The 27,926-nt window shown below is 40.6% G+C and overlaps 2 protein-coding genes across 10 annotated transcripts in view; one reads left to right on the top strand and one right to left on the bottom strand.

Annotated features, from left to right (window-relative positions):
- The window catches only part of LOC145434183 (serrate RNA effector molecule homolog), a 356,705-nt gene that overhangs the window by 313,630 nt on the left and 15,149 nt on the right, over positions 1-27,926 (top strand). The window lies entirely within an intron of this gene.
- On the bottom strand, positions 1,076-21,940 carry LOC145434181 (uncharacterized). 9 transcript variants are annotated; one of them, XM_080311501.1, is made up of 17 exons: positions 20,259-21,940; positions 19,991-20,046; positions 18,788-19,933; positions 18,648-18,729; positions 17,122-17,207; positions 16,915-17,028; positions 16,736-16,842; positions 14,412-14,561; positions 14,233-14,322; positions 13,553-13,622; positions 12,985-13,071; positions 6,925-7,025; positions 6,717-6,801; positions 5,185-5,247; positions 3,559-3,651; positions 3,168-3,298; positions 1,076-1,482 (listed from the first exon to the last, which is right to left on the bottom strand). In XM_080311501.1, exons 1-17 carry the CDS (start codon positions 20,585-20,587, stop codon positions 1,462-1,464), a joined length of 2,811 nt encoding a protein of 936 aa, XP_080167627.1. In that variant the 5' UTR covers positions 20,588-21,940; the 3' UTR covers positions 1,076-1,461. The 9 variants fall into 9 exon arrangements, with proteins under 9 accessions (XP_080167627.1, XP_080167622.1, XP_080167623.1 ...); XM_080311496.1 differs by having other exon boundaries at positions 16,736-17,028; XM_080311497.1 differs by having other exon boundaries at positions 12,985-13,068; positions 16,736-17,028.

Here is a 27,926-nt window from a genome sequence, read left to right as displayed (position 1 = left end):
CTGTATATGTCTTGGGGCGTCGTGGCGCGGCATTGGCCAACGCCGATATGCCCATTTCTATAAATCTTGCGTATTTTTCCTTGGGGGAAGAGTACCCAATAATCATAACATCTGGCAACTTAAAATTGCGCGCAGGGCGAAAATGTTTTGAAAAAGTTGCATAGAGTTTCAAAAATATACTCCATAATTTATGCTAATTCACCCAAAAATTTAGGGCCCCTTCGAGCTCGCCCCCCCCCCAATTGGAGGGTTTGGGGTGCGGCAGTTACAGCCCTGGACGTACGGTAACCCTGAGCGAATGCGGACCAATGAAAGGTTCGTGTGAACGTGAACCTATGACATCACGTGACGTCATATTGCCAATTCCCGTCCCACACACGCTCAAAAAATGAATTGGTCTCAAATTGAAGGCCAAAACGAAAAAAGTTTCGGTCGCAGCCATTTTCTTCAGACTCCACCGTAATGGAGCTGCAATTTATTGAAATTTCTACATGACCTTCACGCTCCAGCTGCCGCGGCTGCTTCACCCGTTATTACATGGCACGATGTCTTCGTCGTCGCACTTGATGGACGCGATAAGGCAGTCACGCAGAGAACGAACTTTAGACATATTTCCTTCATAACATCGGGATTAGCACGTTAGCAGTTACGTTGCGTTCAGATTGCTGAACAGTAACTTTCCTCTGGGCAAGCAAGCGTGACGACGGGTGTTTCGTATCTATCCGTAGGTTAGTTATCTATATAAACTTACCGAGGTTCGTTTGTGAACGTGAACCTCTAAATTTCTGAGGTTCACACACAGAACGCGAACGTGAACCTCACGTTCACAGACTATCCCTATTGAACAAAATCATGGGAATTCCACTGGACGAATCTTTGTCACCAAAATATTTCAACAATGAATACGAGTTACTCGACACACTTTGTGATCAGATTTTTTGGCTGGACTGTATTAAATTAAGGAGTGGATATCTTTTGAATAGGCCCACCCGATGAATAGGGACAATGCGGAATGCGATGCATACGAGCAATATAGTGATGACTTTTTTCCATTCATGACCGACAACGACAAGCGTAATGTTTGAGTGGTATGTATTTCCACAAATGCCTCGTGGTTAGCCGGATACATCGGGCTTGACCAATCGGCGATTGTAAACATAAAATAAGCCCTCTAATACCACATAACAATTTGAATTAACAATTGTTGCATAATCTTTACAAAGTTCACCCAGAATTATAAAAATGTCACAGTTCTGGTGTATCAAAAACGTCACGGAAAAGCTCAGTATGGAATCAAAGTCATCTAATGTTCGATGAATTCAGGAACTAAATAGCAGGAGACCGTTCGAACACAATATCCATCCCAGCACGATGGTTCACCAGTATCGATGAGGTGGTATAACACGATATCCCAGGTTGGTGTCATATAGTTGAGCAGTGTTGCTGCTGTCTTTAATCTCATCAACCTTCATATCGGAATGCCTGAAGAAATGCGTCACATTACCCGATTTTCCATCATTTCTGAAGAACTCATCTAAGATTGATTATTCTCATTTATGATGGTTGACGCCCGAAATCTTCGTTAATTCGCGGTAATTTCGATTCCGCTGCTGAGTTTAAAAGAGCAAGGTAATAGTCGTACTACTCTGTCGTTTTTAGATTTTAACAAAATTAAGGCAAGAGACGCACATCTCAATCCTGTACAGCAGATTCCTGACGAAACTTGGTAGTATCACTACCAATATTCGGATGGAAGCCGCAGGCATTATGATCCATCATTGGTAGCCTGGGCGCTACGATTTTTCCTAAACATTACAAACTCGGGTGATACGACGTTCAGATACGCACTTGTCCGGTCTGTTAGTAACCTGGTTCCGATTGATAACGACTAAGAACACGTATTGTCACTCCCCACACCCTATCCCGAACTCAGATCTTGGAATGTAACATGATGGCGACTTTATTATCACATTGCCATCGGGAACTCTGATTAGAATTTGGAAATTTCAAATTCGATAGACTGCTGACTGCAGTGACTCTAGAAGAGGGGCATCAAACTCAAATTTTCTCGCGAGTCAAATTCTTAGTTTTTGATGACATCGCAGGCCACAGCATCGATAAATAGGGCCATTCAATGTCTTTCCAATCAGGCAAGAAGGCCTTATTTGACGGGACCTTGCAACATGAAATTTCACGCCCATCGTGAAAATGTGATTTACTGTGTAGCAATTCACGACTGGCACGAAAAAATCACAATATATGAATAAAATTGTTGTTGTACTTGTTTTATACGCGGGTCGCGCATTTGAGACCCCTGCTCTAAAATATAGAGATATTACGAGTCACTTACAATATGCCTATCAGTAGACGACTGCAATACCATGGATATCTGGATATCCCTGTGCAATACATATAAATAAGAATTCCACTATAGCACCTCACCATGCCCTGCCTATTAACCACGTCGAGTAACTGATACAGTCTGGGGATTCCTAGCAGAGATGGTCAGCAACGAGCAATACTTCAGTGTACTCTTCGGAGTACTAATAAATTAGTTTATTCCTACTTGTAATGCTTACCATACTTTTACGTTGCGTAAGTAGGCTATATGACGACTTGACCATATCTACTTTTGAAACTTCTTGTTTGAGTAGGTTACTTGTCAGACCATCATATACTTTTTATACTTTTTCATTTATAATTCTACTTGAAGTATGTTCGGTTTAGCTAGGAAATCTCTACTTCTACTAGTAATTGAGTAGAACTGAACGACATTATTTCTACTTCTACTTGAGTAGAAATGCTGACCACGTCGACCACCTCTGTTTCCCAGTCATATCTATCAGCAATCACTTTTTGATTTTCGAGATGCAAGATATTGCCAACTACCAACTGTAACGAATGTGATAGTGGTGAAATCAACAGCGAAATCATAGAATTATGGTTAGCAGAATTCGTTGATCGCTCGATTGAACTTGGTCACATAGGAAGGTTTATCTTTGAGCGCTGACAATTGATTACGCATTCCCATCACTCTACATTTCTACATGCTTGCTCGCTTTGTAATTATGAAAAATTGAAAACAATTAACCACACATTGCCCATAATGCTGTGACGCAGAAAGTATTTGGAAATGATGTCATCACATCGCGTCGAATCCTTCATACCTGTTCGAGTAATGTATTTTGCTCAATCACTGGCAGGGACCCTGGTGTACAAACGTATGATACAATAGTACCGGGATGATTCGCATCCACTTTAAAGTTGCCGTTTGAGCGTAGTAACTGGAGTTGGTTGACTGATAAAACAAAACACTGCTGATCTACAGTATATAGTCGCTTTCATCGCTTCGGCATAGACCACGCGTATTTAAAGCGAAGGATATGTTCCACTGAATCATGCTTGACACGTTCTTTGCAAATTAAACATAAAAAGTAAACTAAGATTGCTGAATGAACGCATGAAGAACATGAAGTAAGAGCCGATATGTGCTACACTCGGTATGTCCGTCAATGCATAGTGATCGGGTGAGTATACAAACGTAACTATAATACTAACCGGTTAGCTGTTGAGGATTGTCCACTTGCACAACGGACGGTGCCGACGTCATGTGAGTAATGTTGGCCGCTATTGCATCATGTTGACTCTTGACTGTAAAAAGATTTTACGACGGTGCCTTTAGTCGAAACGTTGTCGAAACTTTATCACGTGAATAGCTCACGTTACCACAAGTTAGGGTTTACGTGGTCGTCATTAGCCTTACTTACCTATAGCTGAGGTTGGTATGCCTATATGAAAAGTGCATTTATACGAAGCATTCACTGACCAATTCGTACAAAATCGATTTATTATCCTCAATTATTCGAAATGAAGTGTTCAAATCGAGCAACGCGATAATAGTAAATCCAGAGGCGGTCAAAGTAGTCAAGAAAGCTATTCAAGTGGAAGTAGAAGTAGTGACGAAAAAACCCACTCAAGTACGAGTAGAAGTACTTCTTCCATACGCTACCTAAACTACTTGAAGTAGAAGTAGAATTGACTGACTTTAAATCTACTCAAGTAAGTAAGTAGTTGTGAAAGCGATCGTAATCCATTCGCATGGATTGTCAAAAGGTGCGAATTGAGCTACGCGAAATGTACCGAGCTTGATTCACTTGATGCATACCAGGAGGTATTCAATTTTCGACAGCATATAAGCATTCGTCCGAATCATGGGATGAAAATTATAGTATTGATATGGAAATGCGATACTAATTCTCTGCTTAATCGAACAGCACATTTTAGAAAATATCACGGTATGGCGCACTCCCCCATATTATAAGGCGCGTAGTTTAGTCGAAGAGCAATACGGAGAAGTATAGGATGCGGTGAAAACACTTTGCGCGATTAGTAAACGTGAATAAAAAATATGGTGGATCGTAAAAATGCCATACTGTGCAACTTTATTTCCGGAAATTAAAGGCATTACCATACTTGCTTTTATACTTCAACATTACATTACATGTATGTTATCCAGACAAAAGAACTGATATTAATCAGAACTCAAAGTATATGATGCTGGGAATTGAAATTGAATTATAAATACTACCTCTAAAAGCGGAAAACTACTTGAGTACTTCGAAAAAGTAGAAGTACTTCGTTACTGACCACCTCTGAGTGAATCTAAATCCTATCTAGATCCTACAAAAATAATGATAGGCCTAACTGTAATTATTAGGCTATATTATATATAAGGGTTACCATACGTCCTCTTTTAGGAGGATTTGTCCTCTTTTTTTTACTGTTTTGAAAGTGTCCTCGGAGGACGCCCAACAGTCCTTTTTTAAAAAATTTGGTTAAATATTGGGCAAAATTCGACTGAGACACAGCAAATCAGCACTGAAGTAACGGTCCGGGGCTTTCGGGACCTGAACCGGAAAGTTGGCCTTTTTTTAATCAACCAACGAATAATGTGAAAGAAAACCTGTAATCCGGGTTTTGAGCCGGAAAGTTGGCCTTATTTTTTAGTCAACCGACCACGAAGTGGGAAAAATTTACTACCATAAAAATTCTATATCGATGATCAATCAAGTGGTCATTGTGTCGATATAAGCCGAAAATATTTTCCAAGTCAAGCCAGAACCCGACCAGACGTCCGCATCTGCGTATATACGTTTTGTCGATAGCCATGTAATATATTCTTACCGTGATGGAATCCACCATTGATCATGTCGGAATGAAAATGATTGTATGCTTGCTGTGGTATACCTTGAATACAACGGACACATTCAAGTTCAAGTTCAAGTTTATTCATAAAATTTCATCACTTCTAAACATCACAAGACTGCAATACAATGAATGATGGGAAGATGCCGAAACGACTAGGAGTAGTCTTAAGATCAGACACCCACCTGGGCCTAGGCGAGGTAAAGAGGAGGCATGCACAGTGCACACTAGGGCTCTTCAAAAATGACTTTTTTTCTCAAATCGTACTGGCTACTTGATAAAATTGTTAGGTTACCTAATTTAAGCCTACACACAAAATTTGGTTCGATTCCAGCCAGTAACCGCTTTGCTACAGGAGAATAAAGTTTCTATTTATTATATAATAATAAATAATAAAAAATTTGAAAATTTTCTGTTCACCCCATGAAGGTGTTAGACTGTCTATAGAAACGATGCTCACCAAATTTGGTTCAATTCCAACCAGTGGAAGCGGAGTTATGGCCGTCGAAAAATTTGGATTTGAATAAAATAGTATTTACGGTGACCGAATCTTTGTTTATTTATTATAGTTGTGCTCACCGTAAATACTATTTTATTCAAATCCAAATTTTTTGACGGCAATAACTCCGCTTCCACTGGTTGGAATTGAACCAAATTGGGTGAGAATCGTTTCTATAGACAGCCTAACACTTTCATGTGGTGAACAGAACATTTTCAAATTTTTCATTATTTATTTTTATATAATAAATAGAAACTTTATTCTCCTGTAGCAAAGCGGTTACTGGCTGGAATTGAACCAAATTTTGTGTGTAGGCTTCAATTAGGTAACCTAACAATTTTATCAAGTAGCCAGTACGATTTGAGAAAAAAAAGTCATTTTTGAAGAGCCCTAGTGTGCATGCCTCCTCTTTACCTCGCCTAGGCCCAGGTGGGTGTCTGATCTTAAGACTACTCCTAGTCGTTTCGGCATCTTCCCATCATTCATTGTATTGCTACTCCTAGTCATTTTTGAAGAGCCCTAATGCACACTCAATGAAAGTAAAAGAAGATGTTATAAAGTGACAAGCGATAAAATCAGGTATGGCAAGTGACGGAAGTCGAGATCGATATGTAAGGCCGTCGTCCGGCTGACTAGTATTCATTCAGCTTAAATGGCAATATTTTTGTTATAGCTAGAAGTTGGAAAATGTCATGTCTTCCTTGCCGGCAGAATTTCGGGAATCCCCGTACACTGAATTACTGATCTCTACTCTTGCGCAACAATTTTAACCAAGTCCCTCGAATTGGAATGAAAAAAGTTCCCTAATATTCGATGATAATATTTAGTAACAGCATGCACCTTTACGTTCAATATCATCAAGTTTTTTATTTAACAGGAATGAATTCGAAAACTTGTTTAGTGTCGAAATTTATAGTTGGGTTATAGCTAGGTTAGGAATAGTTCCAATCGAATTAAAATTGGGATTACGCACGTTTCCATACGCGAAATGAGCACCAGGACTGTGTCCTACCTTGCAGTCCTCGATGGTGAATTTGCTGAGAATTTACGATCGGTGACAGGGTATTCACAGACGGAAGAGCACACATCGAGGAATTCTAAAAGAAATGAACTCTGTCGTTGTAAAGGCGTCTGACTTGACACAAGCGTTATGAGAGTAAAGTGACTGCTGATCCTAACACCAGATTAACAGCTGGCAAAGCAGTAACGCCTATGCTCACCTTTGTCTGGCAACTGTCCCCACTGTTGCTCTCTTGTCTCTCAAATTGCTCAAAGTGCTTCCGTTGCTCGGATCCTTCTTCTACTTTCGTTAACCCAATGCCTGTACAAATGACGCTGCTCATTCAAGCATATAGTCAAACGTAGTGGTTCTTAACCGGTGTTCTACGGAACACCATGGGTTCCATGACCAGACATGGGGTAATCGCGATTAGTAATCGTAATCGATTACGACGATTACAGCATTTTCAAATAATCGTAATCGCAATCGATTACATTCGAAAAAATTCCGAAATAATCGTAATCGTAATTGACTACTTGCCATATCTAATCGATTTCTTTGTGAAAGAACGATTACTTTTAAATTTGTACAAGGACTATGACATAAACCGACCATTCGTGAACAAGGAAGATGTAATATACCAGGTTCATGATAACACAAACGGCTGATTTTTAAATGCCATTGCTCATTATTACGTCAGAAGTAGCCTATTAGCTTTGCTGGTCATTGCGTAAAAGAAGTATCCACAGTAAATAGATATTCGATGTAGCCTACGTCACGTACATTCGTGTGATTGGAAGAACACCTGCCGTGCTGTATATCAGGTTACCAACCCGTTCCACACGCCAGTACCCCGGAGCAGGATAATTAATCACCACTCTACCAGGTAACTTGTGTATTGATGTTTGGTTATGCAAACGTAGTTTGACCGTTGCTGCTTGGCGAGCAGTAGGCCTATGTAGTACGTACGTACACCGGGCAGAGATTTGAAATTTCGTACTCGTTAAATGTAACATTACGGTTTCCACAACGAAGCAATAAAAATCAACAGTTGCTGATGTATATCACAACCGAGCCGTTTTTGCCGTTTCTCGTAGCGGTAGCTTGCAGTACATTATCTGTATTAAGTTGAAGGCAGAATTTTAGGTTCTCTTCATGTTATTCTTATTCTCATATGACTCTACTTGCATGCGCTAATCGTTATTTCATAATTCTTCACCCAACATTGGGACCTGCCGCCATAGCCATGGGTTTATATATCATGTTAGCGTGGGTTGTAGCTAAAATCAGGACCAAAACAGCCATTCGTCCCCCAGTCCAAACGTTAGTCTTTGGCCCCATAGGGTGATAATTTCAAGTTGAAGACTGAATTTCGTCAATAACATTGGTAATCGCATTACATTATTATTCATTTTTATTCCTCTCTCTCTCTCTCTGCCCCCGATGGTCAGATTTACCTGTAGAGCTGGGGGCACGTAATTCATAGTTATAATGTCTGTTATCTTGTTATAATTACTTTAGTGTATGTTGTTAATTCGTGATTTCCGGTATGTTATATAATCAAAAGATATTGTTGCATCCCTAACGTAGCAGACTAAAAGAAAAACTTTCGTGAGACGCACACACAAATTGTCATGTCTTTAATGCTCTGTGGGTGTCCAGGTGGCATTTGCATTGTGGGCTCGGATTGGAAGGAATGGACTAATAGTCACGCCCACCCAGCGCGGCTATTGACAATGGACACATACCCTAAGTTTCTGCCAAGATCTTTCTTTAGTGGCACACTTCGTGAAGTCGCGTGTTGGTCGAAATTGCATATGTCTTTTGGTGTGTCGTGGCACGGTATTGACTGAAACCTAAATGCCTATTGCTTTAAATTAGGGTTGCATTTAAAACAAAAGTAAATTTAAAGCGAGCATGTTTACAACATGCCCTTGTTTAAAACATGTTTTTTATTTTTTTCAAGCCTTGACGTTACCAATGTGGATTGACATTGACAATTGAAAATATAGGGTCAATATAGCTCCTTTAACGAAATATCTGTACTATAACTGTTGAACCGACCATTTTGAGGGGTTCCAACCAGAAATAGGGTAATCGTGATTAGTAATCGTAATCGATTACGACGATTACAGCATTTCCAAGTAATCGTAATCGCAATCGATTACATACCAAAAAAAATCCGAAGTAATCGTAATCGTAATCGACTATTTCACATATCTTATCGATTTCTTTGTGAAAGAACGATTACTTTTCATTTGTGCAATTTAAAACAGGCTTTGGATAGCAAAAATGTCGGATTTTCAAACGCCTCTGTTCATTATTGCGTCACAAGTATTAGCTTGGCTCTTCATTGCGTAACGAATTTTCCGCACGCAGTAAATTGATATTCCATATAGGCCTACATGTAGCACTTGTCATGGTGGTTTCTTTAACACTATTCTTTCGTCACAAGGGTCACGCTCGACTCGCCTCATCGAACGGCAGAAGAAGCACGACCACGTTTCACTCTTTTTCTTTCGACGGCCATGTAGTAAGCAGGGTCGTGACTTGCTCCTCGTTTGGTAGGACATTGACGTAATGTGTTTTTATTTTGCAGTATTGCAAGTATTTTTTAATGTCTTGTTATTAAGTTGGGTTAGTTGATCCGTGCTCACTGTTCGTCAATACAAAGTACCGGAAAGACACTGTCTCTGGATTAGCAAGCTAGTTAAGAATATCGGAAGTCAGTCATAAATACTATCAGCCAGAAACTCTCGTCCAGCTCGGTCAAGGAGCTGAAACTCGTCCCTCAGGACAGCACTTACTGTGATTGTAAGAACAACCGCTGTACATTATGTCAGGTTATCAATACGCTGCAGACGCCACTACCTCGCAGCAGGATAATAATTACAACTCTGCCTAGTTTCGAATAGTAACGTATGTACTACGTGTTAGTGCTTTGTTATGCTTAGGCAAACGCAGTTTGACCGAAATTTTGTACTCGTCAAATCAAACATGACAATTTCTACATCGAAGCATTAAAAACCAACGGCTGCTGATAAAAAATCATAACCGAGCCGTTATTTTCCGTTACTCGTATAGCGGCAGCTCGGAATATCCGTATGAATTAAGTGGACTATAAGGAGAAGTTTTGTTTACCTTACCATATTCTCATACGGCCCTATTTTAAACGGGCAACAATTTCTATTTCGCAATTTCATACGAAATATTTGGATCTGCCACTTATAGCCATCCGCTTAGATAATATGCTAGCGTGGATTGCAACTAAAATCAGTACCGAAACGGCATTTCGCCACCCCCCTTCTAACAAATGGTGATCTTCCCCCCCCCCCCAAAGGCGATCAATAAAACTTCTGGCGGGCGAAGTCCCCCAGACCCCCTTTAACGACCGGGCTTTTCACAAGAACTGGAAAACACGATTTGATGCGATGTGGATTCACTGTGTGTATGCTGTCAAATCGCCCCAAACGCGAATATTTATAGGCACGTAATTTACAACTATACCTTTATGGTATGTTGTTAATTGGTGACCTCCTGTCTGCTATATATCAAAAGATAATGGAGTTGGCCAAACGTAGCAGACGATAAGAAAACTAAACGAAAAACTTTCGTGAGACGCACCCAGAAATTGTCATTTCTACACGGGGTTCATCATTTTCCTCAGTGGGTGCCCCGGGTGGCACTTGTATTGTGGGGATGAGATTGACAAGACTATTCGTCACAACCATTGAGCGCGGCTGTGGACAACGGGCAAATACACAATGTTTCGGCCAAGGTAGCATGTCTTGGTGTGTCGCGGCGCTGTATAGGCCGGCACCGAAATGCCTATATCTGTAAATCAAGCAATTATGTCATATACAGGAAATGACGTCATGACGTCTCATATTAAAAGAAAGACCTTCTCTCATGAGGCCTTTTCATCGCAGTGTTGTCTTAAAGATAACTTCTAAGAAGCAAAATAAATGTAATCGTGAGTAATCGTGATTACTTTTCCAAAGTAATCGTAATCGACTACTCGCGGATTTTGCTGTAATCGTAATCGCATGATTCAGAAGTAATCGTAATCGCAATCGATTACATTCATGAAGTAATCACCCCATGTCTGTCCATGACCCAGTATCAGGGGTTCTGTGGAGCTCAGGACACACGCTCAACTCATAGATATGATACGCCATCATTGGTTGCATGCAATTCGGCCGGATCGGTATTCGAGTTACGGCTGTAGTGGTGGTAGGTCGGGTGCAGGGGCGTACGCGGGAGATATTGGGGTTCGAGACCGAAACCCCAACATTGTGAAATGCCAATTATATCTCCAACTGATATAAGCTCATTTGTAATTAAGCAACTGGTATCAAGCTGTTGCATTTCTCCAGAACAATACGATGACACTTTCCAAGGTGCAGCCTTGCATGTCCGAACTGGTACTTGAATGGGAACGGCAGGAGTCACACTGCTTCTCATTAAATATTCATGTGAAAGGAGTATAGGTCATTAAAAGTCAATGCACATTGAACAATGTGGCCAGCAAACAATCGCATGGGTGCATTTATTCTAGGGTTGCCATACGTCCGGAATTTCCCGGACATGTCCGGAATTTCACTGTTCAAACTAGCGTCCGGGAGGAATTTCTAAAATATGCCAAATGTCCGGAATTTTGACGTGGGCTCATAATTTTTGTCGTAAATCAGCATAAAAACAATATATTTTTGGGAATATTTATGCTGATGTATGATATTTTCCTTCGCGCTGTGCGCGATTTACTATCACATTTATTCATTTTAATATGGACTATCACCCTCGCAAAAACTGCCATAAAATATAAATAAAAGCGACCTTCATTTATTGGAATAAGCCTAATTGTAATCACAATTATAGGAGAAGGGTATATATATTCCTAGAGATCGTTGAGGCCGTTCAAATGTTTTATTCAAAGACAGTGGTTCCACACGGAGGGGGGTCTTTTGCCTTTATTCTGGAGTTTGCGAATATGCTGAAAGCAGTCAGCTTCCAAAATAGCGCGTGAGTAAGTCTGAGCAAAGGTGCTGACTTCTTTTAGTAATCAGCTTGTAAAATTTTGATCTGGGCCACGGAACATTTTCAAATTGGAGATGGAGTCGCGAGTCGCGACCATAACAGGTTGGAAACCACTGGATTTAGGGTGTTTATAAAGCTCCGTGGTGCGCACCGGCATAAGGCTGATAAACAATCTTATAGGTAGAACATGAACTGAACATGACTTAACGATGTGCAATTACGCTCCCCGTATTTCGAACTCATCATCCTCCACCAGCACTACCGCTTACTCTGATCGTGAGGGCGGAGAGTAGTAGGCTTATCTATATATGGAACGTCCAATATTTTTGACAGAATTTATTCAGATAATTTAACGACCAGATGCATATAGAAACCAGATTCATATAGCAAGCACCCCCCGCCCAGAAGTTGCATCGATTACCCCATAGTGTGGGCTCAAAATAATTGTTTATTTGGGCGGGAGGGGGCTGAAAACATGTGCTTTCGGTCCCGGTTACACAACACACAGCCACATACTCCTGAACCGGACCGTGACCACCTCTGGCCTATGAGCAAAGCTTTGCTAGTGTAACGTCATAACTCATTTTGAAATCCACTAGTGGGCGCTAAAGAATGTCCGGAATTTGGGTTGCTGAAATATGGTAACCCTAATTTATTCCCGTTCTAGCAATGAATGTTATGACGCAGTTTAAAAAAATCACCCTTGATATATCGATAACTATTACCCCACAATAAATAATGAAAGAATATATATTCGATTGAGAAACCGAAATGTGAACGATTAGAAAAGCGGTATTGTACGAATCTACTTTCAAGCCGGTGAACCATTGCACAATTAGGCTGCGTGGACCAACTCATCCGCGTCAGCGGTGTCTTACAAAAAGCCTAGAGGTGGGCCGTGCTATAAGTCGGCAGTTACGGAAAATAAGAAGAATATCGGCCTGGTGTAAATGACCATAGTAGTCGACAAACACCATGAATACCCCAAAACAAAACAAGGCTGCGTGGACCACGGCAGTATAGTAGCCTACAGTGATCGACGCGTGAGCGGCGTGAAAGTGGTGTCTTATAGAAACCTAGAAGTGGGTCGTGCTATAAGTCGGCAGCTATACGGAATAAAAATATCGAAAATTGGCCTGGTAAAAATTACCATTGTTGTCGACAAACACCGTAAATACCACAAACAAAAACGCGTATCATTGTCGCTACAGCGACTGCGATGTTTGAAATAGGATTACCAAACCTGTGTAACTGTTGCGATGACTGTTTTCAACGTGGGAATTGGCAAACGTCGGTCTCGTCTCAATCAGATGTCCGTTGATGCCACCTTCTGAAATCATTTGTCTTCGTATTACATGGAAGGGCTTCAATCGTATACTGTACTCTTAGGTTTTTCATTTCTTAACAAGGTAACATTTTACTTCCAACATACATTTGCAAGACAATAATCGGTTCGTCATCACATCCAAATATATGTACATAATGTGTAATTGGTGTCACCTTGTTGCTGGAGGAAATTTGGAGCTATTTATACGAATTGCGGTTGATCGCCCGAAGCTAGATAACATGTGGAATATCGAAATATTGAAATAACACCGTATACTAACGCAACGCTATGAATTCGGTCCTGACAGACGTACAGTAAGGTAGATTTACTAAGAGAATATATTATTTCCAGATTGCATCGCATTGTGTCTTGTGTATGGCATTGTACATTGTGTCTCTATAAAAGGGTTGAAAATATATAATCTGACGATTTACGATAATAGGCTTCCACTGTTACAAGGACAAAAGATCCGCACAATACGTACCGTTCTTTTGATCAACATGCGCTAGTGTAATACTATCATCCAGATCTTCCGGTCCTCTCAGATCAAGACCCTGTAAATTGCAAACACGGCGACGTAACTTCAATTCTCTGGCCATTGTAGAAGGTATTCGAAAGTGTAATAATGCAGACATAATCAATGCTGTTAGCTGTCCGCTAAACTAATATGCGATCTAACCTACGAAGTTACGAGGTACATTGAACACTAATTTGGTGCTGCTGCATAAAGCGTACCTTGCCTTACGCTTTGTTTGGGAGCAATGTTGTGAACACCGACCGTTTAACTATATTTCAGAAATGAAATGTATTAACAATGTTCCAACTGACTATATGATCCCAAACTTTTTCCTGATACTTGCACATCAAATATAGAGATATCGTTTCAAAATAATTATATTAGTATTCTATTTACTGTTCTGCGCATAGACTGTGAGTATGGTCATAAAATTTTGAATTATATCACAATTGGTTAACTATTTCTGACATACCGTATATGTAGCATGATCATGACTTCTACTTCATTGCAAATAACGGTAGTATGAGAAATAGATAAAACACATGATAAAAGCACTATCTGTTCAAAATCCAACAGGAAATAATATCGAAAATAATCGAATGATTGAATTGCATGGATAATGTCGAACTGACACCTCAATACAGCACCTTACGTACATGCATGTTGCTATCTTGAGCTAGTTTGTGTCGAAACGCTTCTTCTTTCCGTCTGTTGGCGAACCAGTTATAAACTCGAACCTGGAAAAATGGCAAATTTTACTAGCAAAAAAATTTGAGCAATAGCTATCAATTTCTAATAGTGAACGAGCGAACGAAACCTGACGAACCTCTGTCACCAAATTACACCCTAAACCACTTTCGTGCGACGGAGAAACTCCGCGCTGCTGGCACTCCGCACGGTTGCATTCTCTTACGAGTGTTTCACGTTCTTCTTTGGTAGGGTTACGTTGTTTTTCGTAAGCGTCATACAGTATTTTCTGAATGGGAAGTTTTAAATATAAAAACAATTTAATGGATATGCACCCAGTGCTATTTGAAAACTGGCAGACGTCATAAAATAGTGGGTCAAGACGACGCGAGACTGGAGAGATAAATTTTTAATCGTGTGCATCCGGGTTTCTCAAACTTTATTGAACTGTGTACCCTTCAATAATACCCCTCAATAATAATGTTGCATAAATTGTATGCAATTGAAATATAAAACACAAACAACTAACTATGTATATACAGTATACACTGAAGGAAGTTGCTCTCGTACCTTCATAACCGTACCTCCTCTCTGGCGTACCCCTGGAGGTACGCGTACCCCGGTTTGAAAACCCCCGCTATACATGATTGCTGCTAGGGTTGCATTTAAAATAAATGGTTGTTTAAAATACCCTGCTTTAAAAAAATTGCGTTGTTTTTAAGTTGTGTATTTATGCCATAATTATGTTAATACCTTGCAAAACATGTTGAATGAGCCTACTGACGACGACTACCTCCCGAGGCGAGTATACGATATGGGATGGTTGGAACCCTCGAAATAGTCGGCTCAACAGCTACAGTAGGCCTACGTATAGATCATTGGTATGGAATGAATGTTCTGATGATGATGACCGCCGACCGTAAAAATGCTGCAAGACGATGTAGTCCTGGTTAAAGATATTTTTGGTCCGTATATATGATAGCACTGGTCAACACAATTTTTGTTGACTGTGAACAGACAATTGATTTTGACTAACTTATGGGCGTTCAATTCAAATATGACTTCCGTTTTTCTCTATCACGTCAAGTTTTTGGGTTAGGCACCCACCCCATTGTCTCATAGGAGTCATAACCCACATAATAGCACTACTTTTAATATTTTGTATTTATTTATAAAACGTTTGAAAAACCACAAGTAGTCGAAAGTTAATCAATAGATTTCAAATAAACATTTGCACTGCTTTATTTGGTTGATTTAAACTGATATTGCTTTTACAGGACAAATAAAATGTGAGTTTCAGGGTACAAATTTACGCCAATAACTCATAATTCTGTAGGTTGTGTAGTTCGATACTCGAATAGTCTGCTAACGTATGTAAGCTCCAATCTACTTTAGTATCTTACCCCCATCATCTTCAGATGTTGGGCGGCATTTTCTCCTTGCCCATCTCTGACTACGTCAAGGTTTTCAGGGAAATTATTTAGATATTTTTTCTTTTTTCAATGTCTGAGTGTCCGACACAAACATATGGCAGCGGCACATGTGTATCGGGGTTACACGCGCATCCTTTTTGTCTGGCCACTATAAGAAAACACAATATTTCCAAGCTGGCACATATGATCCAATCGTGCTCGTGATATTGCAACAATTCAATGTTTCTGTACTATTTGCAATGTTTCTGTATTATTCACGAAGACTAACTGAGTGTGCAATTGTTTGGAGAATGCCACACTTTAGGATCCTTTTTGAGCTACCTGTAGGCGTTTGCCATTCACTTGAGTTGTGAATCGGGATTCCCAACTTCTCCAGTAATCCATGGTGACAGTATCATGCCAATTCCAGCATCACGGAAATACACAAAGCTACCGAAAGTAGGCCTACAAAGAAAAGGCTGACCCTCATGATCCAAAGTGAGCTACCTTCTCTACCTTGCCAAGTAATCTTTCTTAATTCGTAAGGATGTTAAAAGTTCCGAAAATTTCTATTCCAAGTCCCAAACCTTATGTCAGATCAATAACTTGTGTTGATGGACTACTCTACGATCTGAATCATCTTCGATTTCAAAATCTTCATCATTAGGCCGGCTAACCCTAAGATCTTCATCTTGATCCAAATTATCGAGCGTATAGGAGTTTCAAGTTACACTGGATAAGCTGAATGGGACATTAGACCTATATAGCTGAGAGTAAATGTAATGTTTATTTTTCTTGCTATATCCTGCAGTTTCCATCAAATATGTGTGTGAAATATCCTCGGAAGATTGCATCCTCTAACCAAAAATCTGTGAAAGCATTGGCCTAGATCGATACCAGTACCTTTTTTCTTAATAATTCAATCGAGCCCTTGGCTATATAACTTATTATTTGATAAAAGGGTGGATTTTTATATGGTATGGAAAAGTAATATGGCTAAATTCGTGAAAATTCGTTTGGGAACCACTGGTGTAGATGCAGTAGCCTATACCTGAGAAGCCGGGCCCCATTTGAAACGATTCCTTCTGGCACGCTTGCTTACGCCCGCTACTTCTTCAACTTGATCGGCGGGCAATCCGTGACTTGCTATCTCAAATTCTGAAATTATTTGCAAATTAGTGCATCTATTTTCGCGGTATATAGCACTGTTAATAGCGATACGACGCTTACGAGCATTTATCTCAAGTTTTTTCTTGATGAACCATGCGTACAACAAGCAGCGCTTCTGGTGCTTCATCGGTGTGCCCTTATTCAGATGCTGCGATAGATGGCTCTGGTTCAACCCTGGAATGCAAGGTAGTAGATAGATATATTTACGAACGAATATTTGATAAAAATAAAGATTGAGTTACGGTAAGTATTGATTGGATATCCTACCTGTCGAGTCGACTACTTCTCGTTGAGGAATATTATGAGTTGCCATATAAGACTTCACTGCTTTGGCAACTCTCCATGGGTCCTTTCTGTAAAACAAATATACAACATGGTCCTCTAGTGATATTCACTTCTTTCCGGTACTCTATATAGCAGGGGTGCACTGCAAAATCTTCAACTGTAAACAACGCCGTGAAACCAATGACGCACATTGGCTTTCTAGTAATTGCAAGGACCACATATAGTCGCCATTTCTCGCTTCACAATTGTAGACGAAATAACAGACGAACGTGTGATAACAATTCCAAAGCTTCAATTGTCACTGGTATGATGTTTAACCATGAGAAATTAATCATTACAACAAAAATACTACACCAAACTCATCCGCGTCAAACGTGTGCGTGAACTACTGACATAGGGCTCGATCCAGTAGATTATTACGTCGAGCTAACAGAAATCGAAATAAATTCTTGATTATTATTGATTTGATTTGTTCAATGCTCATATTCAATTCACATATTCAACTCTGCGAACCACAGTGCCGCTGCAGCAATGAAGCGGTGGTCTTAAGCTCTACTGTACAGTAAGTACACGGATATTGATTGTGGAATATCACGGTAGACTGTAGTTTGATGGTGGTAGTTATGCGACGCGCCTGGAGTATATTAAAGATGTATCTAGGAATATTATTTACAGAGTGCTCCTAATACTACATTGCGTTTGTCTTTCTGTTAAAATTTTACTTGAATATTTGAGAGATCGGGTACTGATCTACGCAGGCAATTCAAACAATGTATGAATAAGCCTGAATTATTTTCACAGTTGACTTGAATATCAGCCGACGATCACTCACAACATAAAGGCCTCCTTTCAGTCGGTCTGGCCCTGGTAAATCATTTGCCCGAAAATTCATTGTGTCCAGATTGGAAGCCATTTGTACGAAATTACTCATTTACCAACGGTTTAGTGAAGACATGAAATGAATGAGTAACACACTTTTACCATCATTTTAAAAGCGACAGTGAGGAAGGACGACGGTTATGCGTGCGTAGGCTACGCTGTTTCATATATTCCAGTAGCTACGTTAGTGTCTACAAGAAATTGCAATTTCAAGAAATAAACAAAGGTATTTCTGCGTCATAAACAGTACTCAGATAACTCCGCGGTAGGGCATTTATTGGTTACGCAGATATCAAATCGTGCTCTGGCATCGCTATATTTCGTGCTCGTTGATTTAGATAGCCAATGAAAAAGGATTTCTGAACATTATCACACCCAGCCGCGGAGCATAGTGCAGACCGAAGGTGAATTGTCTCGAGGTTGTTGACCGTTGGTTGTTTGCTGTATCGCGCAAAGCTATTTGAACGATGATACCGAATATTAGAAGCGAGTGGCGCTCTTTGTTTTTGTCGCTGGGTACACAGACTTTAGTTTGGGTAGTGCTGTCCTAATGACAGGGGTTGGGCCAGTAATATTTATTGATGACTGTAGTTTTGCCTTGTACCTCCTGAAACGCGATAAAAACTCACCCGAGCAACGAATCGACTTGTTTCTTTTTTTCTGCAGTACCATTAATGCCTTGTATGATGTCGGTAATACTTGGATCTGGTTCTAAAAACGAAACTAACGATGATTCTCGATACCATTGTTTGATATAGAAATCGGTTACCTCCTGCTAGCCCGTCTATCGGGGCGGCCTCGTCGTAATCGTTTTTACGTTTTTTTCCACGAGACTGCTCTGTGAAGAGCTCGCCGCTATCAATTTTGGACGATGGCTGCAACTGCGTCACCGCTGGATTCAAAATGCCCATATTTTGATAAGCAGATTCTTCAGTAGGTTTTATCGGCGTCCTCTCAACGCTGTGTATCATGTAAATGTCATTATTGTTCAAGTCCACCGAATGTTGCAATTGCTCCATGACATGATTGGCCTGATTTACTTGAGCCGCGCGAGGGTCTATGTCCGGTGCATTCAAGATTCTCTGAGCGTATTCCAAAGTGCTAAACTGACAATTCGCAGTCGTTGTGATGTACTCCACGTGACGATCAATACCACCGTACTCAAGGCTCACGTTTTGATTATCGGCCGCGAGCTGGATGGACTCGCGTTGATGTGCGGGTGCCGGTTCAGTAAAATATGCTCTTGCGTCGGGGCGATATGAAACTGAAGAAGTGGCTATCACTGGGGGAGGTGGCAGTGATATCCGTGGCTGTTGAGAAAAGGCGTCAGCAATATCGATTTTTGGAAACCCCGTGAAATGTCCATCGTTCTGTTGCTGCTGCGGAGCACGCAATTCAGTGTAGACGTTGCTACTACTGCTGGGCAATGTCTGGATTTGCACAGTGCTCTCTTGAATTTTGTAATGAGTTTGTCCCAACATGTTATCACCGCCTTGTAGCAATGCTATTGGCGCGGACGAATGTGTGGAGTTGGGTTCAACAAAATTAGGTGCCTTTCCGGATTGACCCATTAGGTAAGGTGGCTCTTTCATGTGACCAATATTTAAGTCTTGCGAAAATGAATTTTGCGTTTGGAAATACCTCTGATATGATTCGTAATGATTGGGCGTCGTCATGTCATGATTTGATCGTGGTGTGTGTGTGATCCGAGCGTCCATAGGTAACACTCGCTCACTCTGCACAGTCTCGATGGTTACTTTGATACCGTCGTCGTCTTTTTCGCATTTTGTTGCCCTACTATCGCGATTTCTCGAGAGATCTTGTGGTTTTGGTATCGGTGTGTGGGACTTAGAGGACAATTTTGTTTTCTTAGTCTTCGGCTGTGATTTCTCGTCGACATGAGATTTCTTTGCGCCTAAAATCAGCGGATAACCAATAGTCTAAGAGTCATATTTAGCATCAAACTGCAAACCTGTATTCGTCTTTCCTGATTGGTCGGAGTCTGGTGCACCATCTTTGCTTTTGGACCTGTGATTATAAATAGATGAAAATTCTTTAGTATTATGGCATACAGCGTATGCTATACAGGCCTATAGGATAGGTCGCGAGTTTTAACGACATAGTAGAAGGGGAATTGAATGGAGGGATTGTAACGTAACGAACACGCTGTTGCTTGATGGATCCCAAGGGTGCGGCAGTAGTGACAAAAACTTGGCGTTGTGCATTATGTATTGCCCTACCTCGCATCGGTCACTCCTATCGCATGATCAGTTCCTTTATTTTCCTCAATTGTGGTCTTCTCGTTGACTGATTGTCGAATATGATGATCATTCTTCTGTTCTCGTCTAATATCGCTATTTTCGGAATCTCGCGATAAATTTATCACGTTCGTCTGCGATTCCACTGATTCTTCTGCTTTCTCCGTATTTTCTCTCAGGTATCCGATCAAATCTTCTACATCCACCCCACTGCTAAGAACTGCACTCAAGATCTCTTTATGCAAAGGTGCAATTCCTGACTGGTGTGACGTTCTATCGTTTGAATGATTGTCCAGCATAGTTGCGGACATTTCAATTTGGTTTTAGCGGTAAAGCTTCATAAAATACACGAATATTTATATATTCAGCAGACTTCGAAGGAAAAAAAATCATCCATCTAGAGACTGGTAGCTCGTAATCTTTACCTCATACTGGATCGATTTAATTTGCCGCGTTTTTTGCATTCGCCGATTATATTTGCACCAATGACTACTAATCATTCGTTTCGTAATCTCCAATTTTCATAAGAAGAGCACCATATATAAAGTCTACAAGCTCCCTGTGTCGGACTCATCAATAGGGCGATTGCAAAATTAAACTCATATGCCCCAAGCAACGGATTCTCCTGCAGTCATAAATACATACTACACAAGCCATCGTCTTTTTGCTATTCTTGGGTGACGTGACCACGCAGACATTATACGGGAAAATCATTGGTTCCTGATACGAAATGTTTACCGACAGTAAACATACTATCCGTCGTAATATCGCTACAGGTACAGTATAGGAGGATGACTGAGATCGTAGATAACGTCATTTTGTTTTACAGAAGTGCAAATGATGTTTTACGCCAATGCTTGCTAAAATTACTGACACAGCCCGCCCATGTGGGATTCACTTGTACCACTGAATTATACAACTTTCGGTTTTGCTAGCTATACATTCAATATAATGACATATTAGTCTTCCAATCAACACAATTCTGTGGATGTTTGCCATCACGAACAATCGTTATGTTTTCTATGTGATCATCTAAAAGGCGCGTTTCGATTGTACAACGAACATGAATCACTTTAAGAATGAACTGCATGGTGCTAACGGGGTCAATGGTCGAATGACCTACGCCAGCATGTCGATACTGGATAGTATGCGACGATGTTGTTGCTATAATGACCTTCTATCAGTCCAGGCCAATGACCCAATTTTAATTTCAAATCATTATTTGTCAATGTGATTTTATTTTATAGATCGCAATTTTCCTGTAGGCCTATTCTCTATTTATAGTATAAGGTGATATTTAGGAAACCGATCACGGTAATTATGTAATTTCGTGAGTCAGATATTCGATATGTCAATTGGATCGGGCATGGACAGATTTGTACAAACTATACTGTATCTTCAAAATGCACAACTAGAACTAGAGCAAGAAATAACGAACTAAAACATAGTTACCTAGATTCACTTCCAAAGCAACTCATCACCGATAAGATGAATTACTGAGTTACCAATGAGCTAGGAGATATTGGAGATATAATTTGCATTTCAAAAAGGATGGAGTTTCGGGTTTGAAATCGGATGGGGTTTCGACCTCCAAAGCTCATCCCCTGACCACGCCACTGGTTGCAGTGGTGACTCGAGCTAGCAATGCCTGCACGAGCATCACACAAAAAGCCAAACGACGACTCGAGTTTTCTAGAGTTGTTCAGCAACGATTTTCGCCGACCAGTGTTGTGAAACGTACATAACATAAATCCGACGTTTTACTATTGCCAATTACATGGTAAACTATTCGGTTTCGGTAAAAATTTTCCAACCAGGCAATCATGCTTATCGACGTGTAATTCAAGCTTCTGACCTTATTCGATTCAAAGCGGGAAATCATTCATATGCAATGCAAGTAACTGCGCTAAGACTTATAGACTTACGAACTTATCTGAATTAGCAGGGTCGTCCAATACTGCAAGCGGAGCCATTGGCGAATAAAAAGAGTTTTTGTTGCCGCAAAGGAAAATCTCCAGCACAATGAAAACGGCACAATCCGATGCCCTAAGTACCCTTTCGTATTATATGTTTATCCGATGCTTTAAGTACGATTTCCTGCGAGTAAAGGAGATGAATAAATGATACAAACAGTGGTGGCTCGTCGCAAGATCAGGTAGAGGAGTATGGGTGAGGTCAAAGCGCTGTTCCAACAAAAAAAAGACCGGACAATACCCGGCGAAGAACTAATAGAAGGAAGTGAAGGGAGCGAGCTAGGAGAAGGCTAAAAAGAATGACAGTCCGAAGTTTTCAAAGAAACGGCCTCCCTCAGATCTACTTGCAAATCTGATCACGTGGGCTGCGAGGCAGAACATATTTATGTAATATATACAATCGCCAATATCATTTACCGAATTCCACCATGAATTACGGAAAATTTTCACGCTAGGCGCGACCAGATAACTGTAACATACTGACAACATAAAAACTGGCGCCCACGAACTGTATGGTTAAAATGTTTGTCGCAAGATGGGGTACTGGAGTGCGAAGACATCCAACGTTTTCCGTGACGTAAAAGTGCTGTTTCGGTCCTGGTTATATGAATTAATTCTTGCGTCCTTGATACACTCGTATTCCCGCATTTTCGCGCAATATCACTTGTAGGCGTTAACTCGTAACTCACACGACGCGTTATTATTACGACGAATTAGGTTCCCATTCGATCGGTCATACAACTCATATCTCATTGTGGGTCGCGAACTGAAAAAAGTTTGGAAATCACTGGTGTGTGTGTATGTATATTGAGCGGATGAACATAATACAAACCCCAAGTGATGATTATGAAGAACTCCAAACTTTATTGACATGGAAATCTGACTTCATGGTGGTCACACTACTCCCATAGAGTATAGATCAGTGGTGGGCACACCTTCTTCATGCGATAGCCGCATATCAAAAATCTTAGCCATAACACGAAAATTCAAATACGTATTTATGACGTCAAAATGAAATATAGGCTATCGAATGAAGTTTAATATCGTGTGGTGAATACGGTTCGTCTCCACCTGGGCTGCAAGGTGTTTGAAATATGGCTGATATGACGTCAAAGCAAAGCAGTGCGGAGCAGTTCTTTCAAGTGGTGATGAGAATTTAAGGAACATTTCGGCTCGGTAATCTCGACGACACCCGCAGTATACAAAAAGCAAAAGACACTTTGCGACCTTTCAATCGCGGAAGATCTTCGCCTGTGCAATATTTTAGAAACGGATGTGTTAACGCAGTGGTTCCCAACCTTTTTCGACTCGTGCCCCCTTTGGCCGATATTTGAGCTAAAATCCCCCCCCCCCATGAAAAAGTTGCCTGTGACTAAAATAATGTGCTTTTTAACGTGCAACCATGTGTTGACTGAGCAATTTATGGCCAAACATATTCAGATATGTCCGAACTATGGCGAATGCGGACCGCACTAAACTTTGGTAAAGTAGGCTACAGTAAAATCTGACCTGTTTTTGATCGATCGGGTAGCCGCTGACGAAAAATAAATCACCAAGTCCGCTTGCTATGGACTTGAGTTGAATCGATGAATTTGGTACGGTATGTTTTTCACGCTAGCTCATATGTTGGCTTAAAAAGTTGAACAATTTCACTAGCGGCATTGTGCTGAATTCGGCTTGACGTTTTTCTGCTTAGTAGCAATTTGGTCGAGAGGCTGTCGCGGACCCAACGAAATCGTCTCGTGAGCCTCGCTTTATCAGGGGGTGTAATAGCTACGGAAGGCATTTAAACATATACCTACCTTGAAATCCGCCAAAGAAACATACAATTGTGAAAAAATAATTTCTACTTAACAGTAGGCTTACCATATTTTGGAAATCTAAAAAGAGGACACTTTTTCAGAAATTTGAGACTTGCAAAACCGGAGCAGAATTCTCAAAAATCGGTGAACTTTTCCCACTTTGTGATCAGTTGACTAAAAAAAAAGTCAACTTTCCCGCTCAGAGCCCAAAATACCGTTTCTTCCTCCACATTGCCGGGTGGTTGACTAAAAAAAAAGGTCATCTTTTCGCTCAGAGCTCAAAATACCGTTTGAGCGTCACTGCTGTGCTAATTTACGGCATATCACTCGCATTTTGCTCTGAATATGACCTAAATTTTCAAAAAAGAGGACAAAATCTCAAAAAAGAGGACAAAAGGACGCTTTCAAAAAAGTCAAAAAAGAGGACAAATCCTCTCAAAAGAGGACGTATGGTAACCCTACTTAACAGTTCTATACCATAAAAATCGAAAAACCTTGTGAACCCAGTGTATCTTCCGATACAATACCAAAGTCAGATTTCCCCTAAAGAAATTAAGTCAGATTCCTCCCAAAAAATTTCAAAATCCCCCCAAGGGGGGAATTCCCCCCCGTTGGGAACCACTGTGTTAACGTGTCTTAAAGAGGTCCAGTCATAAAGGCGAAACCTAGACAAAGACGCTACTTTCATGGCGGTGCGTGTGCGTCTATACATAATGCGGGGCTGTGGAGTCGGAGTCGGTGGAGTTGAAGTCGGAGTTTGGCTAATTTTCGCTTGATAGAGTCGGAGTCGGAGTAATGAAAACTATAATGGCTGGAGTCGGAGTCGTGGAAAAATACCAACTGGAGTTGGAGTCGGAGTTTGTGAAAATGACCCTGACTTCGACTCCGACTCCGACTCCGCAACTTCTGTATCATGAAAACAATTGCTTTCAAAGGATTCTCAATAGAATTTCTATGTACCACCAATCGCCGCCTATCCGACAGTCGTCGAGCATGTCCGCATTCAAGTCGAAATACAAGCAATTTCTTCTAAATCAGTGGTTCCCAACCTGTGGTACGCGTACCTTTAGTGGTACGCGAATGTCTTCCAGGTGGTACGCGAGTAGATTCTGTTTTTTTTTCGACCGAAGGAAGTTATTAGTTCAGGTGGGTTCAAGTCAAAAAATTGTCAAAACTGTTTACAAAGTCAAAAGATTTCTGACCCCTCCATTTCGTTTGTATCGTAGATTCGATATTTTAAATCTTGAAGCCTATACTTTATAGGCCTGCTGTTGTAGGCGGCCCATTGTCTGCTCATTGTGGATCATAAATTGTCAAACGAAACAAATAGGTTGACAATTGACATGGTGTTATTCTATAGATAACTAACCTACGGATAGATGGGCAACACGAGAGTCACGGTCGAGTGATGCGACAACGGCAGATTTGTTGTCGCTTCCCAGCATGAAACGGGAGCGTAATTGCTAATCCCATAGATGACGACCCGAGCGCTCAAATTAAATAAAGTTTATCTTATTTGAAAGCTACAGTCGCGCTGATTCTGATAATATACATTAAATTTTCATCAAGGCAATGGAACCCCCCCGAAATAGCCTCCAAAATATGAAAATCGGCATTGTTCTAAACAATCGCAACCACGCACGACCGTTGTTATGGTCATTGTGCTGCGCCGTTGCAATTGTTTTAGAACAATGCCGATTTTCATATTTTGAAGGCTATTTCGGGGTGGTTCCATTGCCTTGATGAAAATTTAATGTATATTATCAGAATCAGCGCGACTGTAGCTTTCAAATAAGATAAACTTTATTTAATTTGAGCGCTCGGGTCGTCATCTATGGGCTTAGCAATTACGCTCCCGTTTCATGCTATGAAGCGACAACAAATCTGCCGTTGTCGCATCACTCGACCGTGACTCTCGTCTTGCCCATCTATCCGTAGGTTAGTTATCTATAGTTATTCTCAACGTACCGTAATATCCTAACTGAAGCAAGACTGCTTGGGCATTGCATGGATGTTTTATCAAGAAGCGCATGATGAATAATTGTGATGTATGAATGACAACATTGTCAGAATGAAGCACCATGGTGGGTCACCAGCAGAGTACGCACAGTTTCAGTGTTGTCAACCAACAACTACACTGCTGTTAAACGGTAGGCTATTTCTCCATTCTTGGCAAGCTACTAAGTAAGGACAGACAATTTCCACCCGAGAATATAAGAAAATATCTTTCGTCGTACTACAACAAATTTTAATTAACTCCTCCATAAAACGTGGTGTAACTACTTGGCCGGATACCGTTAGAATAATGTTTTTTCATGTCAAAATTTGTCAGTTTTTAAGTCAAAAAGGCTTTTTCAGGCCATACTACTTCGTAAGGACAGACAGTCTATACCAAAATTGAATATAAGTAGTACAATTTTAACATTATGTGCGAAAACACCTAATTTGCGTACGTGAAGTCAAAATTTGGTCAAAATCCTCCAATTTTTAGGTAAAAATCGCCCTCCACCCCACATATCCAATAACGTGATTATGACGTCATAAATGGTTAAAACTTTTTTACCGCCTACGTCGTGCGTAAATTATGTAGGTGGTACGCGAGCACTGCATAAAACCTCGAAGTGGTACGCGGATGGAAAAGGTTGGGAACCACTGTTCTAAATGAATACTAGCCAGTCTGCAGGATTATCGGACCACGACCTAACATCGACCTCGCCAGCCGCCACATGCCACCTCATTTTGTCGCTTGCGTCTTATATTCTCTGCATTACTTTTCATTCAGTGTGCATGCCTCTTCTTTACTTCGCCTAGGCCAGTGGTTCCCAACCTTTTTCGGCTCATCGCCCCCATTTCAATCTCCACTCCGATCATCGCCCCCCAAATTTTGTGAACCGGATAACGAGCATACGAACTGTAATGGCCGGTTGGTTGACTAAAAAAAAGGTTAACTTTCCGGCTCGATGTCGAACTTTTACACTTTTGCAGCTACTTTTACGTGGGTTGACTAAAAAAAGGTCATTTCTTCGAATTGGATCCAATTAAGCCGTTTTAACGCGCCATCGCCCCCCCTATCGCCCCCTTGGTCATTTTCGCCCCCCTAGACCGCCAAATCGCCACATGGGGGGTGATATTGCCCACGTTGGGAACCACTGGCCTAGGCTAAGGTGGGTGTCTGATCTTAAAGGCTACTCCAAGTTGTTTCGACACCTTCCTATCTTTTCATTGTATCGCAGTCTTGTGATGTTTTGAAATGGTGAAAATATTAATAAACCTGACTGACTGACTGACATGTGCAAGAGCTACACTTGGATTTTTTATCTACATTTTAATTATACAGAATTTGATATATGTCATATTTGAATGATTCATACATATTAGGATAGTAGAAAGTCCATGTTATAAAAACTTATAAAATGTAAAAAGTAAGGATATTTAGCAAATCATTCTTTCATGTTAATTGCATAGTGCAGTGCTTTTCAACCTTTTTGAGCTTCATTCGCACTTTTTTTGTAAAATAAATTTCATTCGCACAAACTAACCGAAAATTGTCATACAAAAAGAAGATCAAATTACAACATTTATTGTCTCAGATATGCAACAAATTGGCTACTTTGTATCTTAAGCTATTAAGTAAGTGTCTCATTAATAAGGCTACTATTTTCGCTCGTTCTGATTTCAACTATTTCACTAAAACCATTCTACTAGTGCTTGGATGGCCAGGTCTTGAAGTCTGTTCTGCACTCCTATCCAACATCGTATTTTTCAATAGTGAAAAATGCTTGTTGGAAAAAAAAATCGATTTTGATAGCTGACAAAAAGGTGTAGGAGGCTCGTGTATGTCGAAAGTGTGAAAAGTCCACCTGTTTGTGTGGAGG

Source organism: Botryllus schlosseri, chromosome 2 (assembly GCF_051294905.1).
Source record: "Botryllus schlosseri isolate E-star chromosome 2, Bs_hap1, whole genome shotgun sequence".
NCBI lineage: Eukaryota > Metazoa > Chordata > Ascidiacea > Stolidobranchia > Styelidae > Botryllus > Botryllus schlosseri.
Note: the sequence above shows the minus strand (reverse complement) of the source record. Positions and strands in the feature narration are given on the sequence as shown.

What these genes read in the sequence shown, in the direction of transcription:
- LOC145434181 (XM_080311496.1), bottom strand. Translation starts at nt 20,587, where the DNA reads ATGTCCGCAACTATGCTGGACAATCATTCAAACGATAGAACGTCACAC. An exon ending in ATCAGGAAAGACGAATACAG is followed by an intron (nt 19,934 to 19,990) that starts GTTTGCAGTTTG and finishes CGCTGATTTTAG; the next exon opens with GCGCAAAGAAATCTCATGTC. An exon ending in GGTGTAATTTGGTGACAGAG is followed by an intron (nt 14,323 to 14,411) that starts GTTCGTCAGGTT and finishes CCATTTTTCCAG; the next exon opens with GTTCGAGTTTATAACTGGTT.